The sequence below is a fragment of the Ochotona curzoniae genome, unplaced genomic scaffold, assembly GCF_017591425.1.
Source record: "Ochotona curzoniae isolate NIBS_2020 unplaced genomic scaffold, NIBS_Ocur_1.0 scaffold_4505, whole genome shotgun sequence".
Lineage (NCBI taxonomy): Eukaryota > Metazoa > Chordata > Mammalia > Lagomorpha > Ochotonidae > Ochotona > Ochotona curzoniae.
In genome coordinates, this window is record NW_024467118.1 from 23,880,298 (window position 1) to 23,899,888 (window position 19,591).

The 19,591-nt window shown below is 46.1% G+C and overlaps 1 protein-coding gene and 1 pseudogene across 1 annotated transcript in view; both read right to left on the bottom strand.

Annotated features, from left to right (window-relative positions):
- The window catches only part of PDS5A (PDS5 cohesin associated factor A), a 99,117-nt gene extending 82,862 nt beyond the window's left edge, over positions 1 to 16,255 (bottom strand). Inside the window, exons 1-2 of the mRNA XM_040966244.1 lie at positions 15,896 to 16,255; positions 14,734 to 14,911 (exon numbers count right to left, since the gene is read on the bottom strand). Coding sequence (XP_040822178.1) covers positions 14,734 to 14,871 — 138 coding nt within the window. The 5' untranslated portion in view covers positions 14,872 to 14,911; positions 15,896 to 16,255. The remainder of the gene's footprint in view (positions 1 to 14,733; positions 14,912 to 15,895) is intronic.
- On the bottom strand, positions 10,450 to 11,343 carry LOC121146691 (annotated as a pseudogene).
- Positions 16,256 to 19,591: the final 3,336 nt, after the last annotated feature.

The window sequence follows — 19,591 nt, forward strand, 5'->3', positions numbered from 1 at the left end:
CTCAAAATGACTAGAGAATAATAAAACATTGGCACGTTCTGCTATATAAACTATACTTAACAGTGCTGTCATTATTGTGCAGCTACATTTATATGCTAACCCAAAAATCCCACTTTTCTTAAAACTTAGTAAGTTGATAACTGAGATAAAAGCATCTGATAGTTAACTTCTCCAACATATTAACTACATGCTTTCTAGCTTCTCTTTTCCTTGATGAAGGTGCATCTCTTAAAATGATCAATCACTATTTAAAGTATTTTGGCTCTTTTTACCTTAAAGATACATTTATTTATAGTCAAGAGTTACTCAGTGGCCAGGGCCAGCCTAGGCTGTAGCCAGGAGCTTCATTCAGGTCTCTTCTAGGGGCAGCCAGTGTCCAAACACTTAGGTCATCTTGGCAGTGGAGTTTTGGGTTTTTTGTCTCTCTGTTTTAAAATCACTGGATTAAGAGGTGGCAAAAGAATGGAGCAATGAGGTCCAAGCAAACAAGTATACATATACAGGGAAAGACAGGTGAAATTAACTATGCATGAGCAGCGAAAGAGGGAATCAACAGTAAATACAGGAAAAGACCCTAGGGAAAAAATAAAGAGGGGTGGAGGGGAAAGTAGGCAGAAACAGAACTAGAAACGAGAAAAACACACTATATCAAATGTCATAAATATTATTATTCATGAAAACATGATGATAGTTAGACAAATGAAAAGTAAAACAGTTACCAACAAAACTGGTAACTGCTTAGGTAGGCTGACTGAAAAAGACAAACCAAGACTAATAAATTACTAGATTCAAAAACAAGAGGAAGAATTAGTACTGACACTATAGAAATGAGGCACAACTGGAGAGGCAGCTGCCTAGCACTTCGGACAGCAACTGAGATGCCCACTGGCCCTACAGGAGTGTCAGGGTATGATAGTAACAGTGCTGGATCCTGACTGATGCAGACCCTGCACCAGGCAGGAAGGATGACTCAAATGACCGGCTTCCTGCCATCCTTTGGGAAGCCCCGGATTGAATTTCTGGCTCCCAAGGAGGTCCAACTACTTCAGTAACTAGTGTGTTCTCCACAGCACTACCACTCATCTCTAGTACTCAGTCTCTCTACCTCTCAAATAAAATGTTTTAAAATATGAAGAAAAATAGTTCATAATGCTACAAACCCATAGCCTAACAAACTAGATAATTTGAATAAAATACACAAATTCTCAGTAAGACAAAAATTACTGAAACTGATGCAATAGAAATGCAAAGTGTGGGGCTGGTCGAGTAGCTCACCAGACATGTTTTCTGCCCTGTGGCACCACCATCTCATACAAGTGCCAGTTCACGCCCTAGCTACTCCACTTATGAACTAGCTCTCCATTTGCAGGCTGAGAAAGCAGCCGGGAGGGCCCAGGTACTTGGGACCCTGCACCCAAGTGCAAGAACTGGAGGAAGTCCCTGGCTCCCAGCTTCAGATCCTCCTAGTCCAGGAGTCATGCTAATCTCTGTATCATTCCACTTTTATCACATGTGCTGCTGAAGTGAGCAGCCAGCTTCAGATCAGATCAGCTTTAGCCAGTGATGCCATTTTGAGAGTGAACCAAAGGTTGGAAGACTTTTTCTATCCTTCTCTCTGTAAAAATCTGCCTTTGTAATAAATTAATCTTAAAAAAAAAAAAAAAGTATGAAGGCCAGTACCATGATGTAGTAGACTAAGCTCATGGGGGCCAGTAACATGACAAAGCAGGTTAAGCCTCCATCTTAGGCACTGGCATCCCACATGCTCCAGTTTGAGTCTCAGCCATTCCACTTTCGTTCCAGCTCCCAATTTATGGCCTTGAAAAACAGAAAAGCACAGCTCAAGTCTCAGACTCCAGCTCAGCTCTAGCCACTGCAGCCATTAGGGGAGTGAATCAACAGATTTTTCTCACTCTATGTAACTACCTTTCCAATATAAGTAAATAAATCATTGCTTCACCCCCCAAGTGGTCATTAACAGTCAGATACAAGTCAGACTGAAGCCAGGTGCCAAGAATGCCATTCTTGCTTCCCACATGGTTGGCAGGAACCTAAACCCTTAGGCCATCTTCCGCTGCCTTCCCAGGAGCATTAGTAGCAGCTGGTCTGTAAGCAGAACAAACAGGCTTTAACTAGCACTCCATTATGGGATGCTGGTTGAAGCCTAGCCCACTGTACAGCAAACAAGTGCTCTAACTTACATACAAAATGCTGAATTCATTCTAGAGAAAAGATTCAATGACTATCCTGACATTACTGTTTCTTACTCAACTGAGAAATGCCCCAATTGTCCAGAGTCCAAAATCATACCTGTTATCTCAGCACAATCACTGAAGGAACTATTACCAATTTATCTCATCAATGTTTCTCAACTTTATCCTATTTGAGACACATCTTGAACCTATTCTTAAACCTGTATCACCTCCAGTATCCTTAGCTATGAAATTTCCTTCTGAGGGCCTGGCACTGAGCCATAGCAAGTAAAGCCTCAGCCTGTGCTTCCAGCATCCCATATGGGTGGTGGTTAGAGTTCTGGCTGCTCCACTTTCAATCCAGCTCCCTGCTAATGACCTGAGACAGCAGTGGAAGATGGCCAAGGGCCTGAGGCAGACCCCGAAGAACCTCCTGGCTCCTGACTTAGAACCAACCAGCCCCGCTATTATGATCATCTGGTGAGTGTATCTCCTCTCTCCATCACTCTGCCATTCAATCAAAAATAATATAGATCTTAAAGCAGAAAAGAATCAGAAATTTCCTTTTGAGAGCAAATATTTCTTTCTACTTCTTTTCTTCCTTTGTTCTAACTCTATCTGCCTTTTGCTTCGACAAGACTTGTATACCTTTAATATAACTGTATAGCTTCTCCCTGCCTTACATATCTTCCTCTTGTCCTACCAGTAACCTCTGTAGGTACGGAGATTTACTAACTGAAAATATTTGTTAAAATTACTGGTATATTTCGGGCCCGGCGCGGTGGTGCAGTGGTTAAGGTCCTCTCCTTGCACGCCCGGGATCCCATATGGGCGCCAGTTCTATCCCGGCAGCCCCGCTTCCCTTCCAGCTCCCTGCCTGTGGCCCGGGAAAGCAGTGGAGGACGGCCCAAGGCTTTGGGACCCTGCACCCACGTGGGAGACCCGGAAGAGGCTCCTGGCTTGGGATCGGCATAGCATGGGCCATTGCGGTCACTTGGGGAGTGAATCATCGGATGGAAGATCTTCCTCTCTGTCTCTCCTCTCTGTATATCCGCCTTTCCAATAAAAAAAATAATAAAAATAAATCTTAAAAAAAAATTACTGGTATATTTCAAGAATTACCAATTTGTAAATAATTAAAATTTAGTGATAAGCAATAAAGCCACAAATACTTCTGATGATTCAGAAGTCCCACAGATATAATCACATATGTAAATGAAATGAATATTTTTTGGAATGCCACACACTATTTTTTAAAGATTACTTATGTATTTATTTGTTTACTTGAAAGGTAGAATTACAGAAGGTAGGGAAGGAGGAGAAACAAGAGAGAAAGAGGCCTTCCTTCTGTCTGCTGGTTCACCCTCAGCTTAGAGCTGAGCCAATCCGAAGCCAGGAGCTTCTGGGCTTCCCACGCGGGTGCAGGGTCCCAAAGCTTTGGGCCATCCTCTACTGCTTTTCCAGGCCACAGGCAGGGAGCTGGATGGGATTAGAAATAATGCCCATATGGGATCCTAGCGCGTTCAAGTTGAGAACTTTAACCGCTACACTATTATATCGGGCCCAAATCCAGTAAATATTTACCAACTGTTCTATATTAGAAAAGTAAAAATCTCATTAGTAAAACGCACAGGAACTAACAATTCAGTTTGAATTCTTTTGAAACTCCAACAAGCCACATTTGTACCAGTTTAAATTCAGAATACCATGACATGAGCTATCACTTAGGAACCCAGAATGTGTTCAACAAATGAGCTTACAAACTACCACAAACAGAAAATTTTCATTAATCAAATTTTCTTAACTGCACCTAATGCAATGGCTTCACAGGCTTAATCCTCCTCCTTCAAGCACCGGAATCCCAGAAGATTCATGTCCCAGCCGCTCCACTTCCCATCCAGCTCCCGGCTTGTGGTCTGGTAAAACAGTTGAGGACGGTCCAAAGCCTTGGGACCCTGCACCCACACGAGAGACCCAGCAGAAGCTCCTGGCTTCGGATTGGTTCTCTGGCCATTCTGGCCACTGTAGCCACTTGAGGCATGAACCAGCAGACAGAAAATCTTTCTGTCTCTCCTCTCTGTAAATCTGCCTTTCCAATGAAAATAAGTGTATCTTTTAAAAAAAAATCTCAACAGTAAACAAAGACAGTATAAGAAAATGTGTACAACAATTCAAACAGCAGCAATGGGTTACAGTTCAAAAAATCAGACTAGCTATCACAAGCAGGATGAAAACTGAATAGAAGACAAAAACTATAATTACTTCAGAAAGATCCAAAAACAATTTAATTTTATCACTGATTTTAACCACTTTCACCAGTTAGACATATATTTAAAGAAAACCCAATTTCTGGAAAACTTCATCCAGAAAAAGATCTCCATATATAAAAACTCAATCCTCAGAAATACTTTGATATCCAATGGTTTTCTTTTCACAATTAAGGAATTCACCTCCGTATTTTATAGTGGTTGGATGAAGCATATTTAATTCAATAAACATTTAAAATTATGGAACAATTATACATGGTAAATGAATCCAGTTTTCAAGTATTAAACTAAACAAAACATGAGCATTAATTTACTATTAATGTTCACACTGAAGCCTCACCACAGAAATGTTAGGAAATTGGGGGTAAGCATATACTAAAAAATCTAATTCATGCTATAATTAAAATCTAGGTGCATAAATTTCCTTCAACCAGTCTTCAAATTTTATCCACCCACAATTTTCACACCTAGTGTTATGACTAATCTCAGCAACTAACAGACTCAGCATCAGTTAAATGCCATTTAAACAAGAATGTTTTCTGGATAAAAGGACAAGGACAACTCCACAACCTGTCCACAAGGTACTATGTTCATGTGCCTAAAAAAACTGCTTGTCACAAGCTTTGTAAATCACACAAAATCTTGACAGTGCACATCATCCTATAGTTCAAATGCTGAGATATTTTAATTCGAACTTGAGGAACTAAAAAACAATTTCACAGGTACTTCCTGCCTTTATTCTCTAGCTTTTGTTACATCTGCTCTAACAAATCTATTTTATTTACTTTATTTAAAAACAACAAACGCCTTTCTGCCTTTGTCCTATTTATCTATAGAAATGTTTATCATCATTGTCTACCCACCATTCCTGAGCCAGCAGCATTCAAATACCAGCACTGATGTCACTTTCTTTATAAAATCATGACTGTCAGAAATCTTAGTCATTCCTTAATCCAAAGAAACAAATGTAATCCTACCACACAATCATCATTTCAGTTAAAAACCAAATGTGATAATCTCAAGCATTCTTCTTGTAAGTGGAAAACCATTCCCCCAATGCTAGTGGCTTTATAAGCAATCATAGCAAACCAACTTTCTAACAAGGAAAGCAACACTTACACACACAGCAGCTCCCACTTTTTAAAAATCACATAATACACAAATACGAAATAAAGTAGAATGCTTAAGGGCCGAAGGACTCCACTATCCAGGCACAATCACAAAGCATGCAAAAGCACCAGGTCTGCTACTCTGCACACTATGAAAGACCAAATGTTAACAGCAAGGAAAAGAAATTAAGCAAATTTCTTCATTATGTCTGTATTAAACCTTCCATTACAACAGGTGGAAACTTTCGTAAAAACCTTAAGTACTAGAGAGAGCGAGCACATTACCATCCACTGGGTCATTCCCTAAATGCACACACTGTGGTGATTGTATACATGCACAACGGTCTGGGTCATTCCCCAAACGCCCACACTGCAGTGGGTGTGTGCATGCACAACGGTCTGGGTCCGGCCAAGCTAGGAACTGGGAATCTCAATACAGGCCTCCCACTGGAAGGCCTGAACCATCATCCTGCTGCCTCCCAGGGGATGCATTAGCAGAAAACTAGAATCAAGAGCAAAACCAAACCTCAAACACAAGCACTACAATAAGAACATAAGTGTGTTGACCACTAAGTAAAACACCGGCCCCTACAAATGGCATGTGTTCTTTTTTTTTTTTTTAAAGAAAAATTGTAATAGCCAGTGTTATGGGACAGTGAGTGAAGCTAACATGTGCACCACCGGCATCCCGAATAGTGAAAGGTTCACCTCCTGGTTGCCTGACTTTCAATCCAGCTCCCTGCTAACGGTCTAGGGAAGCACTGAAAAATGGCCCAGGTGTTGGGGCCTGTCAGATATGCTCCTAGTTTTAGCCTGGCCCAGTCCTGGCCGGTGCACCCACCTGTGCAGTGAATCAGAGTCTGTTACTCTTTCAAATAAAAACACAGTTAAAAAAAAAAAGAAAGAAAAAAAATTGGTGCATTTATTTCTTTGAAAGGCAGGGAAAGAAAAACCTTCCATTTCCTGGTTCACTTCCCAAATGCCTGAATTTGGCCAGGCTGAAGCCAGGAGACTGAAACTCAATCTGGGCTTCCCATGTGGGTGGCAAGGCCATACGTTCTTGAACCACCATCTGAACTTCAACCAAGTCTCCCAAGGGGACAAAAGAGGTCCAAGTATTTAAAGTCACCTTCTGCTGACTTCTAGGAAGCATTACCACAAAGCTGGATCAGAAGCAGAAGTGCTGGGACTCAAACTGGCACCAACATATGTCACATGCGTTCCAAGTGGCAGCTCGTTCCACTGAACCACAAGGTACGCACAGAGGTGGCTGCTAGGCTTAGTGGTAGAGACATGGCTTGGGACATCCATACCCTGTATCAAAGTTCCAGTGTTCTACTAACGCACACCCTGGGAGGCAGGAGGTGGGGCGCGTAGCTGTTACCCATGTAGAACTCTGAGTTCTAAGCTGCTGGCTTCAGCACAGATAATTAACGATATTTGCACTAAAAGTGAATAAAAGATCTCTGCCTCTTTCAATAGGTAAATATTAAAAATAATAATAACTATAACTGTAGGGCCTGGCACGATAACCTGGTGGCTAAAGTCCTAGCCCTGCATGCACTGGGATCCTTTATGGGCACCGGTTCGAGTCCCAGTTGCTGCACTTCCCATCCAGCTCCCTGCTTGTGGCCTGAGAAAGCAGTTGAGGACAGCCCAAAGCCTTGGGATCCTGCACCTGATGTGGGAGACCTGGAGGAAGAAGCTACTGGCTTCAGAATAGCTCAGCTCCAACCTTTCTGGCTACTTTGGGAGTGAACCAGTGGATGGAAGATGTCTCTCTTCTCTGTAAATTTGACTTTCAAAAAATAAATAAATAAAAATAAATCTCTAAAAAATTGTACATACTCAAATCAACATAATTAAGCTATCCACAACCTTAAACACCTATCATTTACAGTAAGAGGACTCAAGCTCCCCCTTGAAATATCATACTTTTTTGTTCAGTTGATCACCATAGTATGCAAAGTATCAGAATCTATTCCTTCCATCCAACTGTAACACTGTACAGAGTGTGACCAATCTCTCACCATCCCGCCCCTCCTCTATCAACTTCAGTGCTTTGTAACATCTAACCTTAACTGCCACAGGCTCCCCATGAACAAAACCACTAGATAAGCTGCCTTTTTGAATTTGGCTATTTTAACATAATGTAACATCTTCCTGAGTCATCCACGTAGTCAAAACAAATGCATGCAATACCATATTAGAATGTAGGAGAAGAAAATTAAGAAAGATTTTAAAAGTCATAATTTTCCATGACTATAACAATTTTAAAAAACAAATTTTGTTACAGCTTAAAAATTTTAAATTTATCAATTTGTATGAGAATATGCTTTTTTTTTTTTTTAAAGATTTGTTCAGTTTTTATTGGAAAGGCAGATAAACAGAGAGGAGACAGGAAGATCTTCCAGCCAATGGCTCACTCCCTAAGTGGCTGCAACAAACAGAGCTGAGCCTATCCGAAGCTAGGAACCAGGAGTTTCTTCTGGATCTCCCAAGGAGGTACAGAGTCCCAAGGCTTTGGGCTGTCCTTGACTGCTTTCCCAACCACAAGCAGGGAGCTGGATGGGAAGTGGAGCAGCCAGGAAACAAACCAGCGCCAATATGGGATCCTGGCGTTTGCAAGGTCAAGGACTTTAGCCACCACACTACCACACAGCGCTGGAAGTATGCCTTCTCATAACTGAAATCCCTTACTAATTTATGAGTCTACCTACCAACGGAACAGTATACTTAAATTTGTTCCAAGAGTTCCTAGAGCAGACAATAGATGGCTACAAATTTTTTGCTACTTCTTCCTTTGAAAAACAAGGACAAGCCCTGGTGTAGTGTCCTAGTGGCTAAAGTCCTCACCTAGCACACACCAGAATCCCATATGGGCATCAGTTCGTGTCTTGTGTCCCAGCAGCCCTGCTTCCCATCCAGCTCCCTGCTTTTAGCCTAGGAAAGCAATAGAGAATGGCTCAAAGCTTTGGAACTCTGCACCCACAATGGAAACCCAGGAACTCCTGGCTCCAGATCAGCTCAGCTCTGGTCATTGCAGCCACTTGGGGAAGTAATCAGAGGTTGGAAGATCTTCCTATCTCTCCTTCTCTCTGTATAGCTGACTTTTCAAAAACTAAATGAATGAATAAACAATCTTAAATAAATAACAAGATAGGGTCAAATTTGTTTCCCTTTGAATATGGTCTAGGCCATGACTATTTTAACCAATATAGTAAAATGAAAGTGATATTGTCAATTCTGGAATAAGTACTCAGCAAATTCTATTGTGTTTCAGACCCCTAAGTCCAACTAGTCTGCTTGGGAATAACACGTAAAGCAGCCCTAAGATTATATCCTAAGAAAGGAAAAAGAGGGCCCAGTGTTGCTCAACAGTGGGTTAAACCACTGCCTGCAATGTTGGCATCCCATATGGACACTGATTCAAGCTGTGGCTGTTCTACTTCTACACTGACTACTTGCTAACGTGCCTGGTAAGGACAAGATGGACCAGGCACTTGGGCTCCTGCATCCATGTGGAAGACCTAGAAGAAGCTTCTGGCTTCAGCCTAGCTGACTCCCATCATGACAGCCATTTGGGGAGTGAACCAGCAGATGGAAGACTTCTCTTTCTCTGCCTGTGTCTCTCTGTAACTCTGCCTTTCAAAAATAAGCATTACCCTCCCCCCAAAAAAGGAGGTGGGAAGCCTTGTTGAATACAGCCTTTCAACCAAGGCACAAAGTAAAACCACATGGACCCTTCTGTCTGGAACAACTTTAACATCAGCTGAATATCACGGAATGATTAACTACAGCAGCCATGTAATTCCACTGTTAAGGCTAAATTTCACCTTAAATTATTGATCCATGAGACTGTGAGATGAGAAAATGTAGCCATTGAGGGATGAGTAGAGAAACACAATGAAGAATATACATTCGATGGAATATCACTCAGTCTTAAAAGAGAAACAGATTCTGGGGTCCAGTACCTCAGCGTAGAAAGCTAAGCCTTTGCCCACATCACCAGCATCCCATAGGGGTGCCGGTTTGGGTTCTGGCTGTTCTACTATCAATCCAACTTCCTGCTTATGGCCTGGGAAAGCAGCAGAGGCTGACCCAAAGTCCTAGGGCTCCTGCACGCATGTGGGAGACCCAGAGGAAATGCCTGGCTTTGGAACAACCTAGTTACGGCCCTTGCAGCCATTTGGAAAATGAACCAGCATAGAAACTCTGCTTCTCCTCTGTCTGTAACTGCCTTTTCAATAAAAACAGGTCAGTCTTTTAAAAATAAAAAATAAAATTCTCAGCTAAAAATTGTTTTAATAAAACTAAATTAAAAATGAAAATATAAATAGCAAACAAAAGAAATAAAAAAACAAAAAAATTGTATATGCTTGCTTCGGCAACACATATACTAAAATTGGAAAAAAAATTTTATATAAGGAATTCTTAAAAATTCTGAAAAATGATATGACATAGATGAAACACTATTCTAAACTTTTAAAATATGATCACAAAAGGACAAATATTATACGACTTCACTTATTTGAGAACAAATCCAGAGACAGAAAAGCACAATAGTGATTACTAAGAGCTAAGGAAAGGCAGGCTGGAAAGAGCTATGTAATAGATTCAGAGTTCCAGATATAGAAGATGAAGTGCTAGACAGAGGTGGATCGAGGTGACAGCTGCACAGCCCTGTGCCACAGAACTGTATACCTAAACACAACTGAAATGATACATTTTGGGGCTGCTGTTGTCACATGGTGAATTAAGCCTCTGCCTGCAATGCTGGGTTGCTCCATGTCTGATTCAACTCCCTGCTAATGCACCTAGAAAAGCAACAGAGGATGGCTCCAAGTCCTCGGGCCCCTGTACCCACAGCAGGCTCAGCAGCAGCTCCTGGCTTCATCCTGGCCAAGCACCCGCAGTTGGGGCCACTTGGGCAGTCAACCTGCAGATTGAAGGGTCTGTCTCTCCCTCTTTGTGGTTTTGGCTTTTACTTTTTTACCAACCAACAGATCTTTTATTGCATCATTACAAGATATAAGTCAGGGTTTTTCAATAGCTGAAAAACTTTTAAATCTTACTCATCAACCTTCTGAAATGTCCCTTCAGACAGACACCACCCAAAACTTTCCTGATATTCTTATTTTTTACTGCTGTTGCCTGCTGAATCAAAGCAGTTGTATTTTAAACAAGTTCAATGTCATTTCCTTCAAGGATTCATCAAGCTTTCTGGGCTTAAGATACTGAACAAGCAACACCTGGCCTCATCTGAACCCTTAGAATGTACTTTTCATCCAAGAAATTCCAGATTCCCACTGTTCTTCTGGATAACCATGTTGATGGGAAAGTGAATATATGCTGAACTGATTTTGTAACAGAGGCCCAGCGTCAACTCCCTCAATCATATTCTAGAATTGGCCAGTTCTCTGCATTTCTCTGCCATGTGTCAACTTGGAGCCTCTTTCCCAGGAGGCCAAGTTCTACACTGACCTGACTGCAGTCCCTTCGCAGGGTTCCTCTGGGCCGCTTCACAATCACCACACACCTCTTCAGACAGATGTCGACTTTCAATGTCGATGATCTGACTGCTAAAAATGGTCTCCATTCTCACAGTTGATGTGGCAAAGGTAACTTTATCTTTCAAAGGATAAAAAAGCGCAAAGGAAGAGGGCAGCTCTATGACATAGACTAACCGTCTGTCTGCAGCACTGATGGCATCAGTTCAAGGCCCGACTGCTCCACTTGCCATTCAGCTGCCTGCTTACGGCCTGGGAAGTGGAGGATAGCCCAAAGCAATGGGATCCTGCACCTGTGTGGAAGACCCAGAGGAAGCTCCTGGCTCCTGATCCAGCTCATTTCCGACCGTTGTGGACATTTGGGGAGTGAACCAGCAGATGCAACATTCTTTTTTCTCTCCTCTCTGTAACTCTTTCAATAAACAAACAGATAGATAGATAAACTATTATATGCATTTCATCACAAAAAAAAAAAACTTTCCATGAAGTTTGTTTATGGAGCATCTTGCTATCAGTTATGACACCAGTAAGACATCTGCTTTCCTGGTTTCAATCCCTTGTTCCAGCTCCCTGCTAAGGCACACCCTGAAAGCCAGTGGTGCTGGGTCAAGTACAGGTTCCCATTACCCAGCCCCAGTTTTGGCCTCCTCTATCGTGTAGGTTCTTGGGAAGTAAACTAGTGGGTAGGAGTTCTGTCTCTCTGAAATAAGATAACTTTAAGGGATGGCATTTGGCCTAGTGTTTATTAAACTAATCATATTCATAGGGCTAGCATTACAGTATAGCAAGTCAAGTCACCACTGGTGACACAGTATCCCCTGGGCACCAGTTAAGAGTCCCAGCTGCTCTGCTCTCAATTCAGTTCCCCACTAATGCACCTAGAAAAGCAGAAGATGTTCCAGGTGCTTGGATCCCTGAACCTATGTGGGAGACCTGAAAGAAGCTACCGCCTCCTCAGTTTTGCTGGCCCTGCCCTGGCCACTTGGCCATTTGAGAAATGAACCAATGGATGGAAGATCAATCTCTCTCTTTCTGCCTTTCAAATAAATGATTAAAAAAAAAAACAACAACAACTTATATCCCACAGAGCATCAGGTTCCTAGCTCCTGATTCCAACTAAATAATAATGCAAGTCTAGGAGGCAGTATACCAGCTCGATTAATTGGATTCCTGCCTCCCCAATCGAGTTCTGGGCTCTTACCTTCAGCCTCACAATGAACCAGATGGGAGCTCTACTTAAACTTAGCAGATGTGACTCCTACAGCAGTTTCAGAACCCACTACCACAGGAAAGAACGGCTTGTGGGGCTTAATATAACAATGGCCCAAACTGCTCCCTATCTTTCAGATCAGCTGACTAACTTTAGTAGGGTGAGCTGTGATACCTGACTCACAGAAGTTAACGATGGTTCTCAGCTTTATATGATTACGGATATTCATAATCTCTCACAGAGTTAGTTTCCTCATCCAGAAAGTCAGACAACCAAATAACCTTTACAGTATCTTTTAAGCTATGAAATTTTTAGTATCTACATTATTATTTCTGGGATTCAATCTCAGAGAAAGTGCTTAAATGCCATTCAAATCTTTTTCCTTCATTTTCAAAATAAATATTCCTCACATGGGGTTTTGTGGCACAGTGGGGTACGCCACCACTTGGGACACCCACGTTCCACCACATCTGACAGCCTGGGATCAAGTCGTACTTCTGCCTTCCAAATCAGCTTCCCTATCCACCTAGGGGGCCCTGCTAGCTCTCCCCTTCCATGGTTGTCTTTTGGGGACCTGCATTACAGCGCCCACAAGGCAGGCATCACAAATCCAGCATCCTGTACTGAAATGGGGTTATATATCCACTTACACTTAACAGCACTTTTGACAGTCAATTATGAAATAGAAATGCAGTAACTTTCCATTTTTCTAACAAAATTCAAGCTTTCAGGGACAGCTGTGTGGCAGAGCCAGTTAAGCCACAGCATCCTATATCACTGTCCTCGCTGTTCCACTTTTCTCCAGCTTCCTAACATGCTTGGAAAAGCAGCACATGACAGTCCAAGGACTTGGGACTCCTGCCACCCACACGGGAGACCGTGATGGAGTTTCAAGGGTCCTGCCCCAGCTATGGCAGCCACTGGGGAGTGAAGCAGTGGATGGAAGACATCTGTCTCTACTTTCCTTTAAGTTTGCCTTTCAAACAAAAATATACCTTTAAAACACACACACATATACTTTCAATGTCCTTAATTCAGAAATTTAATAAGCTTTAAAGATTTGGAAGCAGAAGTTAATAGCATAATGTGTTAAGCCACTGACTACCAGGCCGGCATCCTACCATGCGTGCCAAGTTCAAGTCCCACTTGCTCCACTTCCGATCCAGCTCCCTACTGATATAACACGCTCAGAAAAGCAGTAGAGAACGACCCAAGTGCTTAGACCCTTGTACCCACATGGGAAACGCAGAAGTAGCTCCTCATCTCAAGGCTGTGGCAAGCTGGAGCCCTGCAGGGTAAAGCTATTTGGGGAGTTCATCAATGAATGAAAGCTCCCTCTCAACCTTTCCAATAAATAATTTGTTGTCCAAAGTTCCTAAACGCATTAAAAATTCATAAATTTTAAACATCTGCATATTTCATATTTTCAGATTGCTAAAACACTCTGAGAAGTAGCAATTAGATACCTCAATTCATGGATAATGTTTAGTGCTAATGTTTTAATGAAAGAAATTACATCTTACTCCTTTCAAACAGGCAACAGTGCACAGAATCCAGTTTAATCTTGGAAACTGCAGAAGACAGAACGGGCTGTACCATTAGCAGAGGTGGACGCTAAGCTCCAGGAATACAGGGAAAATATCACTCCAGGAGAACACATTTGAACCAAGCGCCCAAGGTCAAAGCATTGTCAACAGCGTTTCTTCTTGGCTGATTCCAACTCTGCACAGGCTCCTTAAACACTGTCCCTCCCTCTTCCAACACCTGCCTTCAGCAGTTCAACACCCTTCCCCCAGATGAACTCACAACTGGCTCCCTGGATGGACTCGCAACTAGGTGACAACCAAGAATTCTACAGCCCTGCTAGACATCCTGATTGAGAACAACTGCTTCACACTGACCCTGCGCACAACAGCACTAACTCAGCAGGGCTCCTGGGGCTGGCAGCTGGTCACTGCCAGTCTTCAGAGTGGACCAACCAACAGAAGTACTCGCCAATAGACAACCAAAAATGCTTAAAAAGAGCCAGGACACTTTTTAAACTGCTCAGAATATACCAATTCAAATCATCACCTCACTTCAACCCTGCATTTAAGTCAGTACCTCAGGCTATACATATGTAAGTTCTGGGACATGAAAAAATCATGGCAGTTTTTTTTAATGCCTTCTGAGCAAAAGCTCACGGAAACAGGAACCTCCTTAAGCCATTTACCGCTTACATGTAAGGTTGCAAGCCACTGTGAAGAGTATTCTTTTACTTGGAAAACGGATACACATACACTCCTTTTCCCACAGTGTTATATCCCCGTGGAACTACAAGCCAAGACGGAACAATACCAGAGGGTGGCAAGGCAGAAGACACCACCAGACCTCCGACACCTTGGAAGGTGACGCTAAGAGCCAAGCGTGTGTCACCGAGGCGGACGCTCCAGCCGAAACGCCTACCTTGAGCCGTTTGATCATCTCGTCGGTGGTGATCTTGTCGGTGATCTCCTTCACCCCCGGTGGGTAGGCGATCTTCCCATCGGCGCTCACGACGCCGCAGAGGGCAGTGGCAGGCTTGGGCTGCGCCGTGTAGTCCATCCTGGGGGACAACTTTTCTTTCACAGTCCTCTACCGGCCTCTATCGGTCAGAAAACCAAAGTTCAGCGCGAAAGGGGCGACTTTGTAACCTCTTTTTTCATTTCCAAAAAAAAAAAAAATCTCTCCTCGGGAGAGGGCCCTTGCTCCCCCCGGCAGGCCAGGCACCCGGCCACGGTCCCCCCCCCACTCAGCCGTTCGCTTCCTCCCGGTTCTGGGGGGATCCCAGCCGAGCGCCCGCCGTCCCTCCCCACCCCCACCCCGCGCCGGCGCCGCCAGCCCCGGGGCCCACGGGGCTCCCCGGGCAGCAGCAGCCGCCGCGGCCGCGGGAGGCGCCGGAGCAGCGCCAAGGAGTTTCCCATTCCGCCTTTCACAATGAAATCCACTCCCGGAGCTGCAAGGCCCCAAGTTTGGCGGCCTCGGGAGGGGCCGCCGAGGACCCCAAGGCCCTGGGCTCGGCCGCAGAGCAGCGCCCCGTCCCCGCCTGGCCGGTCCACTCCGGGGAGAGGTTACGTGAGGCCTAGAGGGCTCGGCTTAGGCCGCAAAACTAGGGACCCCGCCGGGCCGGCACGCAGCCGCGGCTCCCGGGGAACAAAATGCCTTTTTTCCCGGGCGAGCCGGGCGCCCCCCACCCCTGCCCTGCCGGCGGTCCCCCACCGGCTCCGGCCCCTCCTCCGTCCCGCTCCCCCACCGCCGCGGGTGGAGAAAACAGCAACCCTCCACCCGCAACCCCACGCCAGGAAGCGGCTGACGCGGCTCCCGCACTTCACATTTTGTTCCTTCCAACTTCGGCTGGTGGACGCCGGCGGCTTCCTGCGCGCCCCCCCGGCCCCTCCCGGCCCCGCCGAGGCCTTCCCGGCAACCTCCCGGCGGCGAGCCGGGCCGGGCCTCGGACCCGCCGTTCCCCCTCCACTTCCACCTCCGAACCCCACACCAGCACCACCACCGCCGCCACCGCTCGGCTCTCCCCTTCCGTCCCCTCCCCTCCACCAGCCGAGGGCGGGAGCCGAGCCGCCGCCGCCTTTACCTCCTCTTCATGCGGGCGGAAGGTGCATCGAGCGCCCGGGCCTCTGTCAGGTGGTTGCGCCGCCGCCCCTCGTCGGGCTGCACACAAAGCGGCTCCGCGGGTCCCGCCGCCGCCCGCCGCCCGCCCCGGAGCGGCGCTGGGGCTGGCGGTGCCGAGGAGGAGCCGCCGCCGCCGCCGCCGCCGCCGAGGGGGGAAAAGAGACGCGGGCCGAGCGTGCACTGGGCGGGGAGACACTGCCGCTCTCCGTCGGGCCGAGGAAGAGCAGCTCCGGCTGCTGCGGGAGCGTAGGCGCGGGTGTCGGCCCGGGAGCTGCGCGCGCGCGCACACACACACACACACACACACACACACACGCACGCCCTTCACGCCCCGCCTCGGCCGGGCAGGGGGGCCCGCCGACCCGGACGCCCCACGCAGCGGCCGCGCGCGCCCGGCCCTCGCTGCCCCGGGGAGCCGGCGCCTCGCGCCCGCGCGCACACACACACACACACACCCCGGCCGGTCACGCGAGCGGCGCGAGAGCACGCGAGAGCACAGCGCGCGCCTCGCTCCCTCCCCTTCCTCCGCCTCCCTCGGGCCCGAGGCGCCCGCACGCCGAGCCCACAGCGCCGCCATCCGGTTGGCGCCAAGAGCCGCGGCTCCCCGGGCGCCTGAGGCCGGACGCGGCCGACCCCGTCAGGGCGCGCGGGAGGCGGAGCTCGGAGGGCGGGAAGCGAACCCCGGTCCCCCGCGGCCCCGAGAGGGCGGCGAGCGGGAGACTCGGTGACTTTGTGGGAGGATCTTCCTCATGGACTTGGACACAACGTCCCGGTGAAAATAAACTTTCTTTCCTCCCCGGAGACAGATGTGTCAGCTGAGGGGAAGGTTTAGCCGCATGGCGCAGGGGGCTGCTCCTCGCGTCGCCTTTGCCCCCTTGGATGGTTAAAGTTACTGCTGGAGAAATACAAAACGCCCAAAGTGCAGTCGGCCCAGGATTTCTTCAAGGATGGCCTTCGGGCACCGGTTGTCACAGTCAATTTGGGAGCGGATCGAAAACATGTTTCCACCCCGATGAAAACCTTCAGACTCGGGGTCTCGCAAGAGTGGGGCCCCGAAATAAGCATGTTTACACATTAGCCAGGTCAGTATGGGAGAAGTGCTATGCTTTGAAGTGTTTTAAACATACCAAAAGATTTAACTTTTGCTTTCGTGCCGAGGAATACAACCACCAGGTGTGAACGATTTAAAAGAATTCAAGCAAGTAAACCTCAATAACACAAAATTCCTGGAGGGGAAGTGGATGAAAGCGAGCTCCGCTGTTGAGACTCTTCCCCCTGCCAGGTTCAGCAGGATAGTCCCTGATTTACTTAAACCATTCTTCCTGCCTTTCCTGGTCCCTGCCTTTCCTGGTCCCTGCCTCTCCTGCTCCCAAATCCTTCAACTTAATCTTTGGAGATACTTAAGGCACGGACCCCCTCACTGCGTAATTTTTTCAGGCATAAAGGAAGGGAGCAGTCATCTTGGACTCCACAGTTGCCGATTTGCTAGAACTCTGTGGAAAATTAATGTTTTCCTTTCTTCTTGCATCTAAGTGGCAAGCAGGATGTCCTACAGACTGTCCTTGGTCAACCTGGTAAGCTGACCCAAAGCTACTCTTTTTAGACAATCTCTCACACTTTTGATGTTCTCTTCATTTTTTGTTTGTTTGAGAAAATTAAAAGGGATGCTGCTGGTTTTCATTCTTACTCTGAGTCACTTACTCAGGATTAAATTGGGTTTCTCAGTAGATATAGACTATTTATACAGTCTGTTACATGGTTAGTATTGTAAAATGTGTGGGCCCAGTGCAATAGCTAAATGGCTGAGTCTTCACATTGAAAGCACTGGCATCCACTGTGGAAGTCAGTTTGTGTCCCCACTGCTTCACTCCCCAATCAGCTCCCTGCTTATGGCCTGGGAAAGCAGTGCAGGATGCCCCCAAAGCCTTGGGACCCTTCACCTGCATGGGAGACCTAGAAGAAACTCCTGGCTTTGGATTGATTCGACTCAGGCCATTGTGGCCACTTGGGGAGTGAACCAGCAGACAAAGATTTTTCTATCTCTCCTCTGTAAATCTCCCTGCCTATCCAATAAATAAATAAATATTTAAAAAACAATTTTTGGGGGCCCAGCATGGTACCCTAGTGACTAAAATCCTTGCCTTGCACATACAAGGATCCCATATAGGCGCTGCCGGTTCATATCTTGGCTGCTATACTTCTCTTCCAACTCCCTACTTGTGGTCTGGGAAAGCAGTGGAGGACAGCCCAAAGTCTTGGGACCCTGCACCCATATGGGAGACCCAGAAGAAGCTCCTACCTTGGGCCCGGTGCTGTGGCCTAGCAGCTAAGGTCCTTGCCTTAAATGCTCCCAGGATCCCATATGGACGCCGGTTCTAACCCTAGCAGCTCTACTTCCCATCCAGCTCCCTGCTTGTGACCTGGAAAAGCAGTTGAGGACAGCCCAAAGCCTTGGGACCCTGTACCTGCATGGGAGACCTGGAGGAGGTTCCTGGCTCCTGGCTTCAGGTCAGCGCAGCACCAGCCATTATGGTCACATTGAAAGCACTGGGGAGTAAATTATCCGATGGAAGATTTTCCTCTCTGTCTCTCCTCTTCTCTTATATCTGACTTTGTAATGAAAATAAAATGGATCTTTTTTAAAAAAGAAGAAGAAGTTCCTGCCTCCTGGCTTCAGGTCAGCTCCAGCCTTTGTGGCCACTGTGACCGCTTGGGGTGTGAACCCGTGGATAGAAGATCTTTTCCTCTGTCGCTCCTTCTTTCTGTATATGTGCCTTTCCAGTAAAAATAAATAAGTCTTTTTAAAAATTTTTTGATAAGTACTCAAAAGATAGTAAATTTTAAAAAAAGGGGTGGGGGGAAGAAAGAGAATTAGCTCTAAATACAGCAACAAAGAGTATTTGAAGAAACGTATAGAGGGGCAAGCATGTGGCCTGGTGATTAGGCTGCTGATTGGGCCACAGTGCACCCCAGGGCCTGGCTCTGATGCCCATCTCCTAATCTGGGTTCAGGTTTCCTGCTAGTACAGATCCTGCAAAACAGCGTGATGGCTCAAGTACTTGTATTCCTCCCTCTGACCCACGTGAGACCCCTAGATTGAGCTCCCAGCTGCCATTGCAGGCATCTGGGGACTAAAACACTACATGGAAACTTGCTATCTTATACTGTTAGTCTCTCAGTATACATTAATAAAAGGAACAATCATTTTTTAAAATTTATTTGAAATTTATTTTTAATTTTAGATGGTGTTAACACAGTTGGCCAGAGTGGAATGGTTAGGGAAAATGGATGTGATCATAGTTTCCGTATTCCGATTCTCCCTGTTTCAGGGGTGAGGGGGCAGGGTGGACGGGGAAAGATACGGAAAAAATGAAGTCATGTCATGTAAATAGCACTCCACTTCCAAGGAGTGCACGAGTCCAGTAGCAGTTATAATGTAAAAGAAGCTGGTGTTTATGTTTTCTTTTGGTGACACTGCTTTCTTTCTTGGAAACTTCTCTGACTTGGAAAGTGAGGTGCAGCCTCGCACCTTCACTGAGAGTGAAAGCGACATTGATCAGCAGCACTTTATCACGTGCTCCTGTTGGCTGTAGCCAAGTCCCTGGTGGGAGGGGCTTGGCTAGGAGTGAGGTGTGCTGACATGCAGGCTTCGCCATGA